Here is a 24,430-nt window from a genome sequence, read left to right as displayed (position 1 = left end):
ATACCGGTTGTTTTTTGTTCTGTCCTGTGACAACAGCTGATGTAGAGAGCTGATCAAGACGTTTTACGTGTACTAAAATATTGCCGCCCCAACAAGAATCAGGCTTGTGGCTTACATATTGACCGTCATTATGTTTTCAATCGATATCGAGTTTTTGTCTCGTTGTGTAAAACCGAATTAATACATTGTACTGTGTAACACAACACCTGTGTAACGCAACACATTTCGTGTACACACTTAACATATTTTAATATATCACAGTAAACAAAAGATTTAACGTATCACATCACACACATCTTATTATAGCTAAAAAAAAATTTTTTAAAATCTTTCATTGCATAGACAGACTTATCATACAGCAGTTTTTCTATTGTTTTAAGGGGAAACAATCAGCTTTATTATTGAAAATCAAATCATGAGAGTTGTCTTTCTTATAATTTTTCAGAATCGAAAAATTGTCACTACGTGATATCTATTTTCGTTATAAACAATCCAGTTACCAGTGGCATACTCATATGCCAGATTTTTATAAAAAGATAGACTAAACCAGAGCCGGTGGAGCATAGTTGGATTTGTGCCGCTGTATAATTAAATTAAATAATTTAAAAGTAAATTTAAAATATTTCTTCAAACAATTTTTTCTATCTTCCCCACCCAATATTAACTTAAAAAACAAAAGTTAAAACTTGCAAAACTTTACTTAGAAGGCAATTTTTTACCGGCTAAATTACCAGAATAAACAGTAAAAGTACTTTTTTTAGTTTTTAATATCTTAAAACCACTTGTGAACGAATTTTGCTTTTGACGGCAAGCAAAGAAAAGCAAAGGCTGCTGGGCTTTGTGCTGACTACACTGTTCCGTCATTTGCTGGGGTCAAGAAACAGACCAAAAAAATGGTAACTACTTATAGTTGGCCTACACTATATTGGCTGCGACCATTAGGCAATATAAAAAAAATTTTGCTTCTTGTGAGATAGACTTAGCTACCATTGAGGTGGATGTATTAGTTGGGGGGGGGGGGGGGTGATGAAAAACAAATACGGCTTCTTAAATTAACATTTAAAAAAAAAATACCTCCCCAAACACACGTCGCACGGATATTCATTAATTGAAATTTGAGCAGAAGATTGGTGTAAATACTAGGCAGCTATTTTTAACCGCAGGTAAAGTATATTTCTATTGTGTCTGTGGTGTGTGAACCTATTCTCAGCAACCCGTAACATTGTCACACGCTACAAAACTTAGGAACCGGTCATGACTGGTGCCCTTAAAATAGACAGACACGTCTATGGTTACATTATTGGCCTACTCCGTGTGTTGATACACAATACAAAATGATGCAGTATGTGTGGAATACATAGCTTTTGTAAATCAAATTTAACACAAAGTGTAAATTATATATTATTGCTATTTTTTTACTAGTTACAAACATATTGTCCTACGGGCCAAGTCCAGTAACTCCAATTTACCGAGGGATAACTCTGACGAAACGTGGACTAGCCCAGCCATGGCAGCCTCGCATAGATCACAGAATGTAAAGTCGTCTTCACGCGTATGTAAAACTTCCGTACGTTCCAGTTCCCCAGTATGATCATGATTATGAAACGCAGCGTAGACATCACGACTGAGAAAATTTTATCGAATGGGGACTCGCCGCATATCGTGGAGCTAATTAGTTATGAGGTAAGTAAAATTTGTTTGAAGTTGGGCTAATTGGTTTTGATATGCTACTGCATTTTAATTAAATACCGACATGCTTGGTTAATTAAATTAGGGTAGTTATGTAATTAAAGAAGGTGTACTGTACAAGTGTACTGAGATGACCGAGTTGAGACAATGTTGTGGTGAGATGGACACGGTGTGTTGGTTATTTGGTGTGTCCGTGTTGGTCTGGCCTAAGGTCATGTGTAGCCAGCCGTGTCATTTCGACACTGAACAAAACCCGCGCGGACAAAAGACCAGGGGCGTGGGTATGGGGGTGTGGGGGAGGGCAAGGCGAAGGTCCGTTTGTTGGGGACTCGAGAATAAAAGTTAGTTAAAAGAAACACGGACAGTGAATCACACGGGCCTTTAAGAAGTTGATTCTGAGTAGGGCATGGGACGTAGTTTAACTAGTGATATTTTGTTACGTCGGCCTAATCGACCACCTGACTATGAGATTTTATATAAAGATACTTGATAGAATGCTAATTGTAAAGTATCCTATAATCTCTTGATCGCGTCAACACAAACTCTAGTCAACCACCTTACATAGGCATGTATCAAACCTACGATAACAATACTGATTGGATACAGGCAGGGTGACACCACTGACAATATAAATGGTCACTGGAGTGGGGAAAAAAACAACCAGTTGGTTTTTGGTGAACACAAGAACCGTAGTGTTGACGACACGAGTGTGTAGTGTGTAGGCCTGCCGTACTTCCTAGTCAAACTAGACACAACAACTACCTGAGAACAAACAAGACATAACAGCACATACTTTAGCATAAAGAGTATTGTCCCATATGTCAACACATCCCCAAACCATCAACTGTATAGCCCAACTAAAACACTACCATATTCGACTGTATAGCCCTACTAAAATACTACCATATTTGACTGTATAGCCCTACTAAAATACTACCATATTTGACTGTATAATAAAATACTAAAATACTACCCACATCTACATATTAATCATCGGCTGTGATCAAAATACACTACGTCCTAACCACCACAATTAAATCACCATTGTCTTGTACGAAAACGAAGATCAGTGGACATTTTAGAGAAATTAGAAAACAAAACCAAAAACAATAACATCCAATAAAAAAAATATCGAATAACAATCTAATAACAGAAACGATTCTTTTTTTTAAATATGGTCCTTGCTTCGACATTTTTTGTTTTATACTGCAAGCAAATCAATGTGCTTTACGATCAATTATATACATACTATTCTTTGTGTTTTTTGCACACCAACAGCAAAAGTTAGTTTGATTTTATTTAAATGTGCCAGTAAATAAATTAGAAAATGTAACGCAATTCTAAGACAGCCCAAGTACGTCCTTCAGCACGAAGGATAAAAATGAACAATTGGCTAATCCGGGAGACGGTTTTGTTTTCATTAGCTGTCGTCTGCCGAAGCTCGGACTAGCTGCAGCTAGACTTGGGGTGTAGACAGTAGTATATTAGGTCCCTTTTGGAGCGAATTCTTGGCGGAGGAGCTGGTGGGGATGCGCAAAGACATATAGTAAAATACTCGGGAGCAGGATGCGCGGGTGGCGCAATGACATATAGTAAAATACTCCACCAGCTGCCGCAGGGTGGTGGAGCAGGATGCGCGGGTGGCGCAATGACATATAGTAAAATACTACGCCAACTGGGGTTGGCGGAGGTGGAGGTGTGACGTAATCTCCGTTGACATTGTGACGTAATCAGCGATATTATGACGTAATTATTGACCTTGTGACGTCATCATTGACCTAGTTACGTAATTTTTATACATTTTTTAATGAGTTTTAATGAGTTTTTTAAATTTTTAATTAATTTTTTATTCAAGAGTTACGTAATTTGATTATTTGTTTACTTTTTAATTAATTTTTATTGACTAGTTACGTAATGTGATTTTAATTACTTTGTTTATATTGTGTAATTTTTTATTGACCTAGTGGGTGAGGGTGGGTGAGGGTGGGTGAGTATTTTACTATATCCCATTGTACCAGGCTGCGCCACCTGCTCACCCAACTTCACCCAGATGGGTGAGTATTTTACTATATGTCGTTGTACCAGGCTGCGGCAGGCTGCGAAGTTTATAATCTTAAGCAAAATTTACTAAGGTGATCAAAAATTAAGATGACAATGTAAGATATAGAAAAAGAAAATACATTGAGTGGTAAAAATAAAAAATTGTCCTTAGACGTAATGTGTTGATTTTTAAAACTTGAAGTTTATAATCTTAAGCAAATTTACCACCACCTTACCACCACCTTACCACCACCTTACCACCTTACCACCACCTAAGGTGATCAAAAAATTAAGATGACAATGTAAGATATAGAAAAAGAAAATACATTGAGTGGTAAAAATAAAAAATTGTCATTAGACGTAATGTATTATGTATAAGTAAACTTTCTTAAAAATTAAAGAAGTTCAAGTCAAAAAGAAGATTGATGAAAACTGTAATACTAAAGCGAACATGGGAAGGTAATCTGCTGCAAGACTAAGATATATATTTTGTTAACCCTTGTCTTCCTAAATTATTTTTTAACTTTTTAAAGAAATTGACTGTTTAGTTAAGGATTCTGACGCGAATTTTTTCACAAGGGACGATACTCGTGTCTGTAGACAAGGCTGTTCTAATTTTAGAACAGTTGTCTTTCCTCTCGTTTCTCTATTAGGGAAGCCGTAAGGGGAAGACACGCGACACGTCTTTTAAAATGTAAACAAGCGTGCACGGGGTGCACTTAAAATAAACCCCGCTGCGACAATTGTTAAATTTATCTGGCTCAGTGTGGTCAAATGGTGGTCAGATCAAAAGAAAATCGGAACGGTCATAAAAAACTTAATTACTTTTCCAGACTTGTAAAAAACATGTCTACCCACGCATACCTACGTACCAACGCACCAAGTCGCCCTGTCGCCCATTAAAAAACACGAACCTACCGAGACTTCGTTTCGTCTCAAAACCTGACTTAACGGTGGTTGAAAGAAAATTCCGACCCTTAAATATATTTTTGTTTTCGCTGACCCTCGCTATAAGCGAATAGTTACAACCATTAATCTTTCATACATACCAAGGGACGGTTCGCAGGACATGTGGAAACAAAATTTTTTAATTTGATCAAAGAATGACCTGGCGTACGATATGTGAACATAGTTCATGTACAGCTGTAGTCTAATGAAAAAAGCCGAGAGCCGTGACTAATTACAGCACCAGCTGTCGCCACACTTAACGCGGAGAGGGACTTAATGGCTTCGATTAATTACCTGTTGTGATCGCTTCAGTGAGCCCGCTATTAAGCAACCACGGGGAGCGCCGGGGAGGATCACGGGCGGATCGATAAGTACAAGCTGTCACTAATAAGTAACAGCTGTGGTTAAATGGATGTTATACACAATGACACTTTCTAGTACACGCTAGTGTTAGTCTTTTATTTTAAACGGCGTACAACAAAGAAATTAAAAAGCAAACTAATTAAAATGAATTTCAAACAAATAAATTATACAAAGTAATTAAATTAAACAACAAGTAAACAACAATTAAAAATAAAATTTAAAAATAATAATTTAAAAAATTTAAAAATTTAAAAAATTAAAATGTTGATTTTTAAAACTTGAAGTTTATAATCTTAAGCAAATTTACCACCACCTTACCACCACCTTACCACTACTACCTTACCACCACCTTACCACCACCTTACCACCACCTTACCACCACCTTACCACCACCTTACCACCACCTTACCACCACCTTACCACCACCTTACCACCACCTTACCACCACCTTACCACCACCCGCTTGGTAACATCTGTCGCCACACTTAACGCTGGCTTTGCGTTAATTATCATGACCTATCAAACCGAGCGGGGAAAAACCCACGATGCATGACAAAAATTTAATTAGGTGGGACATCATGCTGTGATGGCCCGTTGGTGGGATCAATATAAAACCCATTAATCACTACGAGGCGCGTGTCATGGTAACAGATGTTCCCACACTTAACGCGGGCTTTGTGGTTAACCACTTAGCTCTTTCGATTAAACGCGGAACCCTGCTGTGATCGGGTCGGCGAACAACGCATAAACCCACGAGGCGTGACCAACTTTAATTAGGTGTGATGGGCCTGGAGCTGCGATCGATATAATACCCATTTAAAAACGCGCAGCGCGGGGAGGTTCACGGGCGGTCGATACGTAACAGGTGTGGTTAAATGGATGTTCTATTTTCGGTAACCGTTCGTTGTGTTGCTGAATGGTCCCTATACATGGGTGCGATTAATATTACACAGCTGTTGTATAATGACCTAAGTGCTTCGCGGAGAGGTACTTAGTGAACACGCCATTAATCAATGACGGGTGTCAAAATTTAATTAGGCGGGCTATCAAGTTGATGATGGTCCAGTGGGTGTTACCAATATTAACTCGGACAGTGTACGGTCCCTCACAAAAAGAAAAACTTTGCTGGTGAATCGATACGTGCCGGGTGCCATTAGCGAGTAACAGGTGTTGTTAATGTATGTTATTCACAAAGTACACGCTAACGCACCCCTACCCTCAAACCCCATCATTACTCCCCCTCTCATCCACCAACACCCCTATCCGTTTACTATTAAACATACATACAAGTAAATAAACAAACCAACAAATTAAACAACAAAGAAAAGAAATAAACAAATTTAAAAAATGTAAAATCAAAGAAATAAAATTAAATTCAAACTAATTATAAAATAAAATTAAAAATAAACAAAATAAAAAATAAATAAAATCCAATTACGTAACTCGTCAATAAAAATAATTAAAAAGTAAACAAATAATCAAATTACGTAACTCATTAATAAAAAATTACACAATATAAACAAAGTAATTAAATTAAACAACAAGTAAACAAACAAAGTAAACAATTTAAAATCAAACAAATAATCAAATTACGTAACTCGTTAATAAAAATTAATTAAAATTACAACATTAAATTCAAATCGCCCCATCCCTAAACAACCGATAGATAAACACCCCGTACCTCTACCCACACTATTACTTGGACAGACAAAGGACAAAGTAACAGACAAACCTTTATTCGCCTTCGTTTACTGTCACAAGTGACAACGTTTCCATCCAACTCCGAAACATCCATGGCCCAATTTCGAAACCAACCTCGTTGAAAACTCCCCTGACCCTAGTTTAACTTTGCCTCACCGATTCCAAAACAGCCCTAGACCAAACATCCATGTACCAATTTTGAAACCTGTCTTGTTGAAAACAAAGACCGTTCCACTCTAGTGTAAGCTCTACCCCGACCAACTCCGAAACAGGGATGGTCCCCGTTTGAAACCTGCCTCGGTGAAAACAAAATCCTTCCTACTCTAGTATAGACTCGACCCCTAACACTTCCAAAACATACCTGTACCAACTTTGAAACACGCCTCGGTGAAACCCAAACTACCCCGACGCTAGTTTAAACTCTTCCCTCATCACTTCAAAAACATCCCTGTACCAACTTTAAAACACGCCTCGGTGAAACCCAAACTCCCCCGACGTTAGTTTAAACTCTTCCCCATCAATTCCAAAACATCTCTGTAACAACTTTGAAACCTGCCTCGGTGAAAACAAAAACCATACCACAGTAGTATAGACTCGGCCCCTAACACTTCCAAAACATGCATGTACTAACTTTGCAACCACCCTCGGTGAAAATTTCACCGACCCTAGTATAGAGGCGGCCTCTATCAATCCCAAAACATGCATGTACCATCTTCAAAACATACCTCGGTGAAAATTTCACCGATCGTCGTATGAACACAACCCCTGTCCACAGGCATGTTCCGAGTTCAAAACCAACCTTCGCCGACACTAGTATGAACTCGGCTACCAACAATTCCTAAACATGCATGTACCAACTTCGCAACCTGCCTCGGTGTTAACAAAAACTCCCCTGACCCTAGTATGGACTCTAAACCTACCGATTCCAAAACATGCATGTTCCGAGTTCAAAACCAACCTTCACCGACACTAGTATGAACTCGGCTAACAACAATTCCTAAACATGCATGTACCAACTTTGTAACCTGCCTCGGTGTTAACAAAAAACTCCCCTGACCCTAGTATGGACTCTACACCTACCGATTCCAAAACATGCATGTTCCGAGTTCAAAACCAACCTTCACCGACACTAGTATGAACTCGGCTAACAACAATTCCTAAACATACATGTACCAACTTTGTAACCTACCTCGGTGAAAACTTCACCGACCCTAGTATGAACACGGCCCCTAACAATTCTAATGATGCATGTACGAACTTTGAAACCACCCTCGGTGTAACCAAAACACATCTGTCCCTAGTGTAAACTATACCGCATCCAACTCCTAAACATGAATGGTGCGAGTTCAAAACCCAACCTTCACCGACACTAGTATGAACTCGGCTACCAACAATTCTAAAACATGCATGTATCAACATCACTCTGTGTTAACAAAACTCCCCCGACCCTACTATAGACTGGACCACTAACAATTCTAAAACATACATGGACTAGCCTCGAACCCTGACTCGGTGAAAACGTCACCGACTCGTGTATAAAATCTGTCCCAACCAACTCCAAACCTTCCCTGCGCACCCGAATAAAAATAACTCACCCAGCCCCTTAATCAATAAAAATTATTGATTTGTACTTTAGAGTGATTAGATTGAATGATATGTATGCTAATGTCATATCATATTTAGTTTTTACGTCATTATTTTGGTGAACTTTAAATGTAGACATTTTAAACGGCGTGTCATTTGACACGACGTACTATAACGTTGTTGTTTTTTAAAACTTGAAGTTTATAATCTTAAGCAAATTTTTACTAAGGTGATCAAAAATTAAGATGACAATGTAAGATATAGAAAAACAAAATACATTGAGTGGTAAAAATAAAAAATTGTCATTAGACGTAATGTATTATGTATAAGTAAACTTTCTTAAAAATTAAAGAAGTTCAAGTCAAAAAGAAGTTTGATGAAAACTGTAATACTAAAGCGAACATGGGAAGGTAATCTGCTTGAGGTTAAACATCGCCATGTTTTCAAATATCGCGATGTACGTCACGTTCTCTCCCCTCTTACCTAGTAATCGCTTCCTCTACCTATTGTTTACAACACGCTTACAAAGAAAAAAATATCCCACCCCTCTACTTGAGACATAAACTACAAAAGTGTATTGTGCCTTGTCGTCACATGAAACAAAAATGGTGGCGTCTAATGTTGTTAACCCTTGTCTTCGTAAATTATTTTTAACTTGTTAAAGAAATTGACTGTTTAGTTAAGGATTCTGACGCGCAATTTTTTTTTTCACAAGGGACGATACTCGTGGCTGTAAACAAGTCTGTTCTAATTTTAGAACAGTTGTCTTTCCTCTCGTTTCTCTATTAGGGAAGACATGTGGGGAAGACACGTGATACGTCTTTTAAAATGTAAACAAACGTGCACAAGGTGCACTTAAAATAAACCCCGCTGTGAAAATGGCAACGGCCTGGTGACACTTTTTGGAAAACACGCTTTCATGTAAATAAAAATAAGGGTCGCTTTTGTTGTCGCCATGATAATGTATACCTATAAGTTCTCTCCGCCTTTACCGACCTAGTATGAATTTCGCGCGCGCGCGCGTGTGTGTGTGTGTGTGTGTGTGTGTGTGTGTGTACGTGTATCTCAAAAAAGTGTATCATGTCAACACCTGGACAACTAGTCATAGTCAACAAGGCCTACTTCATTACAGATCTATAGGAAATCCCTCTTTACCTGTACTTACATTAGGAAAAGTAAACTCGTTTGAATCAAAAAAAATGTATTTAAAATATATAGAGTTATAGAACCTTAAAGTTAATAGATGATGAAAAAATAAAATAAAAAAATTAAAATTAAAATCCGCTTCCTCACCCACCTCACTCAGGTGGTAGAGTCTTTTACTATATATCCTTTACTCCTACTCGTGTTCCCCCTTCACCCACCTTCTCCACCTGCACCCACCTTTCACCCTTCACCCACCTGTTCACACCGTCACCCGTCTGCTTACACCCCTCACCCATGTTACTATAAGCGAGTATGTATTGAACATTTGTTAATATTTCCCCCTTCACCCACCTGTTCACACCGTCACCCGCCTGCTTACACCCCTCACCTATGTTACTATAAGCGACTATGTATTGAACATTTGTTAAATTTATCTGGCTCAGGGTGGTCAAATGGTGGTCAGATCAAAAGAAAATCGGAACGGTCATACAAAAACGTAATTACTTTTCCAGACTTGTAAAAAACATGTCTACCCCGCATACCTCACGTACCAACGCACCAAGTCGCCCTGTCGCCAATTAAAAAACACGAACCTACCGAGACTTTGTTTCGTCTCAAACCTGATTTAACGGTGGTTGAAAGAAAATTCCAACCCTTAAATATATTTTGTTTTCGCTGACCCTCGCTATAAGCGAATAGTTACAACCAATGTCCTTACTCAGCGTAATTACAGCACCAGCTGTTACGTGATGGCTTCCCACTCTAGTAACCGAGCGGGGAAAAATCAATGAAAGTGGTAACAGGTGTTCCCACACTTAACGCTGGCTTCGCATTAATTACCATACCCCCCCGGTGGGATCGCTTCGCGAACCCACATAAATCATCATGACCCGTCAACCGCTCGGGGAAAAAAGCCATTAATCATCTGGGCCAGCGGCTGCGATCGATATAATACCCATTAAAAACCGCCCAGCGCCTGGAAAGTTCACGGGCGGCTCGATACGTAACAGATGTTACATGTCTGGTTAAAGGCTGGTATACAAAGACTGTTCTAGTACATGATAGTGTTAGTCTTTTATTTAAAACATACATACGTTCAAACAAACCAACAAATTAAACAACAAGTAAACAAACAAAGTAAACAATTTAAAATCAAACAAATAATCAAATTACGTAACTCGTTAATAAAAATTAATTAAAATTACAACATTAAATTCAAACTCATTAAAATCCAATTACGTAACTAGGTCAATAAAAAATTACACAATATAAACAAAGTAATTAAAATCACATTACGTAACTAGTCAATAAAAATTAATTAAAAAGTAAACAAATAATCAAATTACGTAACTCTTGAATAAAAATTAATTAAAAATTTAAAAAACTCATTAAAACTCATTAAAAAATGTATAAAAATTACGTAACTAGGTCAATGATGACGTCACAAGGTCAATAATTACGTCATAATATCGCTGATTACGTCACAATGTCAACGGAGATTACGTCACACCTCCACCTCCGCCAACCCCAGTTGGCGTAGTATTTTACTATATGTCATTGCGCCACCCGCGCATCCTGCTCCACCACCCTGCGGCAGCTGGTGGAGTATTTTACTATATGTCATTGCGCCACCCGCGCATCCTGCTCCCGAGTATTTTACTATATGTCTTTGCGCATCCCCACCAGCTCCTCCGCCAAGAATTCGCTCCAAAAGGGACCTAATATACTACTGTAGACTGCCACTGTCTGCTACACAACGGTGCCTACACCAGGCACCACATAGAGACACCAGTGTTAGACAACGGTGCCTACACCAAGCCCCACATAGAGACACCAGTGTTAGACAGCGGTGCCTACACCAAGCCCCACATAGAGACACCAGTGTTAGACAACGGTGCCTACACCAGGCCCCACAGACACCAGTGTTAGATCACTGAGATGGCGGGTAGTGCCAAAATCACGGATCAGATTCATCTGAAAAGGACAGCTATATTTAAACTTTTGTGTGCGAAGAATGCCCCAAAACCGCACGATTAAAAAATCATCACGATGTAAATTTGTATGGAGATGTGTAAGAAATATTTTCCTCTAAGAAATATTTCCCTCTATTTTAACACTGACGTTCGTCTATTGCTTGTTGTGTCTTGTAATGTAAACTCAATGGGCGGTTTTTTTTTTAATTTGGTTTATTTTGTACACTCTGATAAATCACATGCTATAAGTGTATTTCAACTTGGTTAACCGACTTGCGATATTTCCTTCGACTTGTATTTAGTTATATGATTTAAAGAAATGATGGCATCTAACGAAACTATGAACAACTGCCGGTTAATGAGATCGTAATTGGAGCACAAATACATTTAAGTTTGGGTCTACAGATTCTAGAGCGGTAGGGGCTTATGTGGTAGAGGACTGTTCTGCTTCGAATTAAAAGTATAGTAAGCACTGGGTACACTCAAGGAACGGCATGGTCTAGCGCTAGACTGATAACCGGAAAATCTCGAGTTCGAATCCTGGTTCAAGTCAATGGAACGTCCCTGAGTCCACCCAGCTGTAATGGGTATCTAACTCTCGTTAGGGAAAGTAAAGACGGCTGGGCATAGTGCTGACCACACTTTCCCTTCATATGCCGAGGTCAAGAAACATGAACTCTACTTCATCTGCCCAGTGCATCGCTAGGTCTAAAGCGGAATCTTTACTTTTGTATTGGATGTACTTAATTTTCGCGAGTAGCTGATATAAGTCAGGGAATGTAAAAATAAATTTGCCTTGAAGCTTGTTGTTGAAACGGTTGTTCATTAAATCGAAAAGAACATTTGTTTTTTTAGGATGATTATACGGAATATTACATTTACAATGTACCTGGACACGCCCATATATCACCCGCCCCGCCCCCTTTCCTACCCACACACACCTGTCTAAACAAGGGACACCAGATCGGGTCACGTGGTACACTGACCAGTGGCTGAGTCCAGCCGGGCGTGACGTCGTCCACCCTACACCCCATGTAGGAATCTACAAATGTACCTTTAGGTCATCAAAACCACACCCCCATGTAGGAATCAGCACGTCATCAAAACCACACCCCCATGTAGGAATCAGCACGTCATCAAAACCACACCCCATGTAGGAATCAGCACGTCATCAAACCTACACCCCATGTAGGAATCAGCACGTCATCAAACCTACACCCCATGTAGGAATCAGCACGCCATCAAAACCACACCCCCATGTAGGAATCAGCACGTCATCAAAACCACACCCCATGTAGGAATCAGCACGTCATCAAACCTACACCCCATGTAGGAATCAACACGTCATCAAACCTACACCCCATGTAGGAATCAACAAATGTACCTTTAGGTCATCAAAACCACACCCCATGTAGGAATCAGCACGCCATCAAAACCACACCCCATGTAGGAATCAGCACGTCATCAAAACCACACCCCATGTAGGAATCAGCACGTCATCAAACCTACACCTCATGTAGGAATCAACACGTCATCAAACCTACACCCCATGTAGGAATCAACACGTCATCAAACCTACACCTCATGTAGGAATCAACACGTCATCAAACCTACACCCCATGTAGGAATCAACAAATGTACCTTTAGGTCATCAAAACCACACCCCCATGTAGGAATCAGCACGTCATCAAAACCACACCCCATGTAGGAATCAGCACGTCATCAAACCTACACCCCATGTAGGAATCAACACGTCATCAAACCTACACCCCATGTAGGAATCAACAAATGTACCTTTAGGTCATCAAAACCACACCCCATGTAGGAATCAGCACGCCATCAAAACCACACCCCATGTAGGAATCAGCACGTCATCAAACCTACACCCCATGTAGGAATCAACACGTCATCAAACCTACACCTCATGTAGGAATCAACACGTCATCAAACCTACACCTCATGTAGGAATCTACAAATGTATCTTTAGGTCATCAAAACCACACCCCCATGTAGGAATCAGCACGTCATCAAATCTCCACCCCCATGTAGGAATCAACAACTGTACATCACAACGTGTGTTTGTCAAGATTTGCTCGGGTTCTGAGACCTGTCCACGTGAACACCGAGTTTACCTCAATGTCTGGCAAATATGTCGCCATTTCTTGCCCTTCTAAAGGTGAATGATAATCTACTGCAGTGACGCTCCAGTGATTTCGCTGCACAGTTTCGCCAGGTCACTCATTCGTTAAGTGCTGAGGTAATGGCTTAATCGCGTTCACCTGGTTTAAAATATATGGGACTTGGATGCTAGATTTTTAACAGTCGTATCATTGACCGTCATCAATGGAGTCACACAGGACGGAAGTAGAGAGTTCCTCGGAATTGTTTAAGAATTTGTTTTTGGTGCTATTTAAATCTTTAGGAGATGATAAAAATTAGATTGTGTATAAAGCGTATCGCTTGTATCAGTTTCTAATGCAATAAACAATTGAAGAACGGTAAATATATATTAATTAGTTTTTTTAACATTAACTTACTTGTTGTCACGTCAAAAAAAAAATGGAACGAAAGATTTGTATATGAATTACTGATTATGTGTATTAAATAAAATGGAGGGGGGGGGGGTCGGACGTTGTTAAAACTATATAATTTCTTTATATAAGGGGGCACAGCGGGACGAGATGCCTAGATGGAATACCCGTGTACAATATAATTCCGTTTTTATCAACATTCTTTATTAGTTATTTTAGCATAACTTACAATAATAAAAATATGTATTATTATTTATTTAATTCCAATTCTGTTGACAAAATATTTGTAAAAAAATAATTGAAATACGTAGGTAAAAATTAAATAGTAAACATTTATTTATCTTGTTAAGTTTTAAAATCATAATTAGAAGTAAATACAGATTTAAATTTAAAAGTGCGATAACTTCCCCTGAATTGTCTTAAATCCTATAATGAATAATGTAACATTAAGTCTATTAAAAGATCACAAAACTGGCTGTGTGTGTGTGTTTTTTTTGTTCTTGTTGACATTTGTTTTTGGTTGTGTTTTGTGATTATTTTATTTTGTATTTTTATGTTTAATGTGTTGTTTTGTATTGTGTGGTTTTTTCTGTCCTTTCTCTATTTTTTTTCCTTAAAAGAGTAGGCTACTTAATACTTATTTTTTATAACTCCTCATTGAATAGTGACGTACAACATATTATATATATATATATATATATATATATATATATATATATATATATATATATATATATATATATATATATATATATATATATATATATACCTTTATGGTGCTTTTGTCGAACCGCCACTCCTAACGCGAAAACTGGCATACGTCCCTGATTTACCTCTACATCTTCCTACTAATAAAACCTCTACTACCACCAAATTCTACATTTTTCTACTGTCCATTACCACTTAACCCTTCACTTTCCCTCATCTACTCATCTAGCAAAACATCCAAGTGATGCTTGACCACATAACCAGACCAGAGAAAGACTTCACAGAAGTTCGCATCGACGATGAAAAAGAAGAAGTCAAAGCTGTCAAGAGAATCACTCACAAAGATGACAACAAAGATGACAAAATAGATGATGTGACATTTGCCAACAGAGATGCAAGAACTGTCGCCAAAGTGGACCCGACAAAAAGCCATAACAAATTTTATAGAATCTTTTACAAATACGCTAAAAGGGCGTCTTTTAACGGAATGGTTTTTATCTTGAAGTCCCAGAATCCAATAGTCAAAGCTTTATGGACACTTCTAGTCTTAGCAGCGGCTGGTGCCTCCATTTTCCATCTTTTCTAGTAAGTGCCAATTTATTTCATCAGTTGTGTTATTTAGAAAACCTTTTCTAGTAAGTGCCAATTTATTTCATAAGTTTAGAAAAACCTTTTCTAGTAAGTGTCCGATTTCATCAGTTGTGTTTTTTAGAAAACCGGTTTAGTAAGTGGCAGATTTCATCAGTTATATTGTAATCAGTACCCTGAAGACTTCCGCATTAGTTATCCCTAACGTGAAGCAGGTACCAAACAGACCTGAGTAGTCTCAGAGACGTTCAATTAACTCGAGTCCGGGATTAGTACTCGAGACTTTCGGGTTAGCAGTTGTGTGCTCTACCATTCAAACCCGCCATTCCATCGTCTGGCAATACATGGACGTAGATACCGCCATGTTGACCAACAGATGCCTGCTGTACTACTGATACTTTATCTTAAAATAAACACGATTGATTGCTTATTGAAAAAAGGTCATGTAGATATGAATTTTTAAAATGTCGTTTTCAATCTATTAGGGTGACGCGTTTAGAGTTAGTTTCCATGTATATTCAGGAAAATGTAGTATTTACGAATTGGAAGACACACATATATTATTTTAATCATGGTATAGATAAGATTTCCCGTCATTATTTTCAAATGTTTTTATGAACATTTCCTTTTGTTTCTAGTTTGTTCTCCAACTTCTACGAGTTCCAGAAATATTCCAAGGTCAACTTAAAGTTCAGCAGCCTGCAGTTTCCAGCCGTTACTGTGTGTAACGTCAACATGATGAGGTTCTCTAAGGTAAGCCAACATTTTTCTCAGGTAACACCAACAGGTAACGTTTCTAGCCGTGACTAATTGTGGCGTCAACATGATGAGGTTCTCTAAGGTAAGCTGACATTTTTCTCAGGTAACATCTCCAACTGAATTCAGTTTCCTACTGTGACTGCGTGTTCTCTAAGGTAAGTTTTGTCGCGGGTAACAATGGTATCAGATAACAGGGTCTATTTAGCAACTTAAACGGGTAACATGGTCATGCTTTCATTTTATTAGATTTTTCGACGTAATTTAGCAATCTAGACTCGCTTGACTAAATCCTCTTTCCTCCATAACCTGCCATTTTGTCAGGTCACAGGCTGTTAACTTTGCAGCCTCCCAAGACATCCCTGTTGTCTTCAGTTCTTTAAGAAGACCCAGACTAGGTCTGTGTTGGACGCCCTCTCTCTTTACCTTCCCTGTGGGCTCCACTCACGCGCCTGTCTTGTCACATTAGAGTTTACTATCGCAGCGTGTCCCACCCAGCGCCACTTTCTCCTTCTTATTTGTACTGTTTCAGACTACTGCCTTGCCCTTCTCCATAATGGGCACTTTGTCCTGCCACCTCAATTTTACAATCTGTTAAGACATTTGTTAATGAAAGAGATTTAGTAATATGCAGAGGCGTAGCGACCTTTCCCCCCGCCCCGAGGACAAACTTTTAATTTGGCGCCCCCCTCGGGAACAACCTTTCAATTTTCAATTTGCACCCCCACCCCCTCAAACTTTCAATTTGCACCCCCCCCCCCCAATATATTTTTTATATTTATAATGCGAAACTGCAGCTAAAATTAGATTTTAATTTGTTTTTCCAACCCATTTTGGCGCCCCCTAGGGTCGGCGCTCGAGGACATATGTACCCCCAGCCTCCCCCCCCCCTCTCTACGCCTCTGGTAATATGTTTAATTTAAAATAACAAGAATGATTAATCTGGTTGTCTGCAGCTATCTTCTTTTAAACAAAAATATTAATGTCGACTTTAAAACTAAGAGAGCTTTATGACATGAATGAAAATGCAGTATTGTGAAATCTTCAGTTTGAAGGAGAGGGGTCAAAATGGATAGAACACTAACATCAGATATGGGTCATTTTTAACTAAAAACTCAAGTAGTACATAATAATCACACATTAAAATAGATAATATTTTATTTATAGACAGTTCATCACTAGATGCCTAGTTTTAAGACAGTTTTGTGTTCACAGATAGCCAACGCGTCGAAAGCCGTCAAAAATTTGTTCGCACAAGACAACGATTATACTGCAACAACAACAGACGAACCAGATCTGAAAGACTCAGGGCTTCTCAAGTGGGTGGCTGAGAGGGAACAAGCCCTTTGTACGGTAAAAACGAATGCTCATAGTTATTTTTTTAATAAGTTATAATTTTTGCATTGTTTTCTAATTTAAAGTTTTCTATTTAGGTTTTAAAGAAATGTCTTAATATAAGCCTATATACGTTTTTTACTAACTTGTGCCCTTTTTTAAAGTAAAATTGTTGGTACTTATCAATTAGCTAACATTCGATCAACTGCTAATACCAATGTCGAAAAACTTTGTCAAAGTATTTATATCACGGTAATTATGTAATAAAAATGTTGACGAGGCTTTTTCATAACGACCTTGACATTTACATGACATTTTTTCATGTAACTGGCTTTTTCGTCTGCGACTTTATTCATGTGTAATTTTTTCCACTTATGACCTCGGTGTGTGTTACCTTTTTCACGTGTTACTGTGTGTGTCTCACCTCTGTGTGTCACCTTTTATCACATGTTACCTTTTTTACGTGACGTGTTATCTTTTTACTTGTTACTTTTGTATGTGTCACTATTTCGTGTTACCTCTGTGTTTGTCACCTCTGTGTGTCACCTGTGTGTCACCTTGTTCACGTGTCACCTCTCCGTGTGTCACCAGTACTGCAAGTATTGCTGGGACCAGGGCGAGGGTCAAAACTCCTCCCTGTACGAGTTTGACGACTACTTCACCTACGTGTACAACAAACAACCTCTGTAAGTAACTCTACTTCACCTACGTCTACAACAAGCAGCCATTGTAAGTAACTCTACTTCCCCTACGTGTACAACAAGCAACCTCTGTAAGTAACTCTACTTCACCTACGTCTACAATAAGCAACCACTGTAAGTAGCTCTACTTCACCTACGTCTACAATAAGCAACCACTGTAAGTAGCTCTACTTCACCTACGTCTACAATAAGCAACCACTGTAAGTAACTCTACTTCACCTACGTCTACAACAAACAACCTCTGTAAGTAGCTCTACTTCACCTACGTCTATAACAAGCGACCTCTGTACCTCTGTAAGTAGCTCTACTTCACCTACGTGTACAACAAGCGACCTCTGTACCTCTGTAAGTAACTCTACTTCACCTACGTGTACAACAAACAACCCCTGTAAGTAGCTTTACTTCACCTACGTGTACAACATACTGTAGCCACTTTAAGTTGCATCATTCCTGCGAAGTCCTCGCTTGGTAGTATTTGGGACGATGGGGGGGGGGGGTCCATCAAAGGCGTAGCGACCCTTCCCGGCGCCCGGGGACAAACTTTTCGATTTGCACCCCCCCCCCCCCTCTCATACTTTCGATTTTTTCACCCCCTCAACTTTCAATTTACTTTTCCAACCCATTTTGGCGCCCCCTAAGGTCGGCGCCCGGGGACATATGTCGTCGTCCCCCGCCCCCCCCCCCTCGCTACGCTACTGGGGTCCATACATGACACCAGTCTATTACAGCCAAGCTTTACCCAACCACACCTTAATATCCCATGTTGGACGGCAGAGTCGAGTGCTAGAGCGCTCGAATGCTTACCCGAAAGTTTTGAGTTCAGATCTCTAACTGGAGTCTGTAGAGCATTCCTGAGTCCGACTACGCTATATTGGGTACGTGACTAAGCATAGTAAGACCACACAGCCACGCCTTTTTTCCGTGGTTTAGACGCATTTTTCGTGGTCTGCGGATCGTCAATTCCAAAAAAAAAGACATTGATTAATTTGATACAATCCGACCCACATATGAATTAATAATTTCATTAAGTTTAATATATGATCCTTAATGAGATTTGTGTTAATGATGTGTTTAATTGTGTCACCTCAGACAGGTTAGACGAGATCTGGGTCACCAACTGAGTGGTCTCCTCAGGATGTGCTCGTTTGCAGGGAGATCGTGTGGCTACACGTGAGTACAACACGGGTACAGTGCCAGCGCTAGGTTATTTAGTGCCCTAGGCAAAACGTATAAAAAACGCGCCCCCCCCCCCTTAATATATATATATATATATATATATATATATATATATATATATATATATATATATATATATATATATATATTAGAAAGCTGTCTCACTAAATTTTAAATTAAACATTATTTGTTTTCTATATCAATTGTGTGACACCAAAATAAAAAAGGCAAATTGACTGGTAAAAAGCGTGGTATTTGGGGCACGCCTCCAATATTACGAATTCAATCTATTATAGTGAGCATAGTCCTGACCACATTATCCCTTCATATGCCGACGAGGTCCCTGAAACAGATGAACTCTACTTCATTTGCCACGTGGCTCTTGGGCACGAACGGGCAAAAGATGATGATGATGAATCGTGTATACGCGATTATTCAGTTCAGAAAAAAAAGTCCAGCTTATATTATAAACGAGCCGGCCCGCGGCATAACATACGCCGCTATTTAGTTGTTTCTAATTTTCAATAATTCATAATTTGTGAATTCGACAGTACCAACGCTGACACTGAAAATATTTCTTTAAAACACTATAAGTAGCTCGTTAAGGACCATAACCCCCCCCCCCCTTCCTTCCCTCCCCCCCTCCCCCCCCTCCCCCCCCCCCCCCTCCCCCCCTCCCCCCCCCCCCCCCCTACGTTTAAAATCGTTGGCTCTGCTTGTAAACATTTAGAGTGAACACAGCTCACTAAAACCATGTAGGGGTGGGGAGGTAGGGAAAGCGTTTGCAGCTTGTTTTCTAACGGCTCGAAGAAGAGAATTATATATATAGATGTTGAAGTAAGTGCTCACGTCACTTAACGCTGCGTTAATCAAGCGTAACACTGGTCTAGTGGCGTATCTAGTGCCAGCCTTGACTTTTTTAAACGACCGTTAGTTTTTAATGTGAACTATTTGAATAACGAAACAAATATTTATGTTTGTGGGCTAAGCCTTCATGTCCATAGCTAGATAAATAAAAGTAGTTACCTTTTCAAACCTAACGGTCTATAGGGTAAGTGAAGTAGAGTTCACTTGTTTCTATAAACTCGGCATATGAAGAGAGAGTGTGGTCAGCACTGTGCCTTTAAGCGGTTTCAAGTACAGATAAATATAAATCCAGAAACATTAAGAACGGAACATTATATATGAGATATAAAAATTACAAAGGACCAACTAAACAAGTATTTAGTAATCCAGTCGCCCTATCCAAGGCCAATAAATCTTCGTCATGTATCTCGATCCTTTGCCTTTCTCTTGGCTGTCCACAATTAAAGAGAAGCAAAATAATGTTAAATTTGTTATTGCCCTGCATTAGTCCCAAAATGTTATTTCCAAATAGAGCCCCTACCTTGTCCACCCATGATACTAGATGACGAGGTAAACTAGTTCTGTTTGCGTCCTTCAATACAAGCTCCATAGCCCATTCTTCCACCATGATAATTATTCATAGCCAGCGCTTGTTCCCGTGTTTCAGGGCCTTCAAGCAAATTGTATCACCGCAGTACGGGAACTGCTACACCATAGAAAATCCAGATTTTATTTCCAGGAAAAGTGGGGCAGCCAGCGGTAGGTACAATATTAGCATCAGTGGCGTCACAATGTGCAGGCGGGGGTTGCGTATGGCACCGGGTAACACCATTTATGGGGTGACACCATGACACAAAAAATCGTAAAATTAACTGTCAAAACATCTTTTTCCAGTTAAATCAATACAATTTTAAGGGGAAAGGGTTGAATTAAACCGAAAAGGCAATATTATAGGAGGGGGTGGGGGGATGGCACCCAAAGTTACCAACCACATCGATACGACAAAGTGACGCCACTGTTTAGCAAAAACATGAAGTTACTATTACTTAATCTTAACATAATTACTTATATATATGACTAAAGCTTTTAATCGTATATTAAATGGTTTATATTTTCTGAATTTTGTTTTACTTACGTTCAATGCTCGGGTAATGTATAGGTCTCTAAGTGGTAACTGGCTGTTTGTTGTTGTTGTTGCTGTTGTTGTTGTATCGAACAATATTTCCCAAAAAACTCCGTACAATCTGCTTACAACCATGTTGTGTATCACACGATGCCAGGCCTGGAGCTGATCCTGTCCCTAGAGACAGAAGACTACAGTCCTGTGACCACGTCCAGTAGAGGTGCCAGAGTTATCATCCACGAGCCGCAGACGATACCATTTCAGGACGAGAACGACATAGCAATCAGTCCAGGCATGCACACGATGATCGGTCTCAGACAGGTAAGACACGGGTCTCAGACAGGTAAGACACGGGTCTCAACGCTAAGTCGTTATATCCAGTTCTGTGTCACTGTCTCGGTGCTAAATCGTGCGTTATGTCAAAGACAGGTAAAACACGTGTCTCAACGCTAAATCTTTCGTTATGTTTAATGGGGTGTCTCATCATTCCAAACATTATTTGTCATAAACGTTTCTTGTCGCACAAAAATCCTTCCAAGACTTTGCTATCACTCGTTAAAATAAGAAACAAAATGAATTCAGCCTTACGATATTGTGGTTTGTTTACTTTCGTGCTAGAGAAAATGGATGCTGTGATTGTCAGTATCAGATAAATTAATGTTGTGATTGTCGTTATAAAACATACGTTGGTTACATCCCTTTTGATCTCAATGGAAGATTTATTGATTATTGTTGTTTACCAGATAGAACGCAGAGAAAACAAGTAATAAAAACAGGGAGAGAGAGGTGGGGGGGGGGGGGGTGGTGGTCACGGTAACCGAGGTTTGAGAGGATGTAGGAACAGACTGGAGGGAAATTTAAAGTGGAGAAAATAAACGGAAACAGTAAAATGTGATTTTAAAAATTAGGAGAAATGAACAATATGAGGCGCTGGTCCCTGTGTTCTAAAACATGATGATGTGTCGGTGTATGTGGTTTATAACGGTCTGTGTATGTGCTTTACAACGGTCTGTGTGTTTTCAGGTGAAGATCAACCGTATGGGGGCGCCCTACGCCCCGTGTGAGCCTGGGGAGGAGTTTTTACGGAACAATGGCTACAAGTATACCCGAAATGTGAGTTTCGTATTTGATCAACTGTATTATATTTCTTGGACCACCTGTAATAAGCCACCTGCATTAGACCACCTGCATTAGTTCACCTGGTTTACCTGTAACCCTGCCCTCTGCCCCCAGCTGTGCCAGAAGATGTGTGAAGACCAACACATCCGAACCACCTGTCGCTGCTATGAGTATGAGGTGGACTTCAACACGACCAGGAAAGAAAACCTCCAAGATCACGTGGGACAGTGCGAGAACAAATCAGGTCAGCTATTTATATCCCTATCAGTATCATATGTATACCGGCCAACCATTTCATTAATAGAACGTGACATATGTACGTCGTACAATTATTGTATGTACACACTAGACATACCCACATAGTGTACTTCAGTATGTGGGTATTTCTAATGTAATATCTAAAAAAATTTTTTATTTTATAACTTTTATTTTAAAGCTTTTGTATATGGTTATAATAGTCATTGGACAAAATTAATGTAAAACGTATCAAACATCAGTAATATATGCCGGGGATATACTGAGACCAACTAATGGCCCAACTGTGCTCAGCCATGTAGCTAAATAGTTTTTTATATTATAGGTTTTTGTGTTGGTCATTATTTGTGCCATCAGGTCAGAAGTGTGGCAGGGATGAAGTTGGAAATATGGTCGTCCCAGGAGTGGATGCTCTTGTTGTGACAGTGTGGCCCATTTGTTTTCATTCATATATTTCTGATAACTGACTGGACAAAGTTTCCATACATCTTCTAGTGACAACAATTTACCATCTTTCTTGAAAACATTAAAATACAGTACAGGAACTTGATAACTCTCACTGTACAGCACATGATACTCATATGTGTGAGTCTCGTATTCCCTGTGCAATGGCATGCGGCTGCTATCTGACTCATCTGAAATTTCTTCTTCTTCTTCTTCGTTCTTAATTATTAGTGTTGAAGGGGATCGAGACTTTGTTCAAATTTATGAGCCATGAGCTTTTTGCCGACTCGACCACGCCCCCAACACAATTAAGCGTTACGTGTCAACTGATTATGCGCCATTGAGGCCATTGACTCCGATTTCAGCCTGCTTTTCTTTTTGGATTTGCTTCCATAGCCTTTGTCCAACCAAGAACAAACTACAAGGCAGCAGTTGTTTAATTTTGGAGTTGTCTCTCCTAGAAGAGTGGCTGTCCCCAGCTAACGAGCCTCATCTGCCCGGGGGTTCGAACTCGAGACTTTTCGGTTAAGCAACCATTAGCTTTACCGACTCGACCACGCCGACCCCATCTGAAATTTCCATTTCAACAAGTGTTTCCATGTTTTGTTCACAAGGATCAGATGCTGAGCATTTAGTCAGTCTTTCTAAAGGAACATTTTTTTTTGTGGAGATTTGATATTTCGCTAGACCCAGAAGCATCTGATGGTGAAATTACATTGCATTTCTTGTGCATGAAAACTGTATTATTGATCCCGCTTTCCATGTGCCATTTGTCATCGATTTTGTTTGATATATCGACAAAAGTTTCAACTACTCGCGAGAACTCTTCCTGAGTAATAGAACCAGCAGCCATCAGTATGAGATGGACCTACTCAGCGTGACCTATGGTCGGGCCAGTTTATGCTATACTACATTTTTTATTTTTTTTTAAGTTTTATAAATTTTAATATTACGTAGGCCAATACAAACGCCTATACCTTATTTTAAAGATTATTTTCTTGTTCAGTACTGTCTTCAAAAACATAGACCACATTTCCTTCATTTAGTTCTTCAAGCTTAGTTTCCCAAATGAGGTCCTGTCCATGTGAAGAAAACTTTATCGAAACAACACTCGACCTACCGTCCTCATTTCCTTACATCTTCCGAAAAAATAAAACGCAGACACTGTCTCTTCTCTCTGCATTATTAAGGTAACTAAAATATTTGTTTTAAACACCGATCAGTAACTTGCGATCTCTAAAAGACAATTATCTAACTCTTCTTAGTCCGTGGTCGACCCTTACGCAAGAAACATGCAGTCTTGAACAATACTTCGCTGATGTCTTCTAGTTTACAAATGGCTAGAATTTAATCTTGTTATCTCCCATCTTAGTCTTGAATTTAGTAATTTTCTAATAAAATGTT

At 39.3% G+C, this 24,430-nt stretch overlaps 2 protein-coding genes across 2 annotated transcripts; one reads left to right on the top strand and one right to left on the bottom strand.

Annotated features, from left to right (window-relative positions):
- The first annotated feature begins 1,503 nt into the window (after positions 1-1,503).
- On the top strand, positions 1,504-22,802 carry LOC131946221 (amiloride-sensitive sodium channel subunit alpha-like). Its single transcript, XM_059306896.1, has 10 exons — positions 1,504-1,683; positions 14,913-15,268; positions 15,910-16,024; positions 17,243-17,380; positions 17,954-18,048; positions 20,753-20,844; positions 21,366-21,529; positions 22,232-22,321; positions 22,442-22,571; positions 22,786-22,802. Exons 1-10 carry the CDS (start codon positions 1,588-1,590, stop codon positions 22,800-22,802), a joined length of 1,293 nt encoding a protein of 430 aa, XP_059162879.1. The 5' UTR covers positions 1,504-1,587.
- LOC131946220 (ubiquitin-like-conjugating enzyme ATG10) lies at positions 22,749-23,929 on the bottom strand. The gene is made up of 2 exons (XM_059306895.1): positions 23,660-23,929; positions 22,749-23,217 (listed from the first exon to the last, which is right to left on the bottom strand). The coding sequence occupies exons 1-2, from the start codon at positions 23,877-23,879 to the stop codon at positions 22,814-22,816; spliced, it is 624 nt and encodes a 207-aa protein (XP_059162878.1). The 5' UTR covers positions 23,880-23,929; the 3' UTR covers positions 22,749-22,813.
- Between the last annotated feature and the right edge of the window lie 501 nt (positions 23,930-24,430).

Source organism: Physella acuta, unplaced genomic scaffold (genome assembly GCF_028476545.2).
Source record: "Physella acuta isolate Inbredline_101_S28 unplaced genomic scaffold, ASM2847654v3 ptg000548l, whole genome shotgun sequence".
Lineage (NCBI taxonomy): Eukaryota > Metazoa > Mollusca > Gastropoda > Physidae > Physella > Physella acuta.
The sequence above is the reverse complement of the archived record's forward strand: the minus strand, read 5'-3'. Positions and strand labels throughout refer to the sequence as shown.

Bases quoted from the DNA above. Each gene is read 5' to 3' on its own strand.
- LOC131946220 (XM_059306895.1), bottom strand. From the start codon at position 23,879: ATGGCTGCTGGTTCTATTACTCAGGAAGAGTTCTCGCGAGTAGTTGAA. The intron at 23,218-23,659 runs AAATGCTCAGCA...AAGAAATTTCAG, and splicing joins TTCCTTTAGAAAGACTGACT to ATGAGTCAGATAGCAGCCGC.
- LOC131946221 (XM_059306896.1), top strand. From the start codon at position 1,588: ATGATCATGATTATGAAACGCAGCGTAGACATCACGACTGAGAAAATT. The intron at 18,049-20,752 runs GTAAGTAACTCT...CCCGTGTTTCAG, and splicing joins GTGTACAACAAACAACCTCT to GGCCTTCAAGCAAATTGTAT. The intron at 21,530-22,231 runs GTAAGACACGGG...GTGTGTTTTCAG, and splicing joins CGATGATCGGTCTCAGACAG to GTGAAGATCAACCGTATGGG.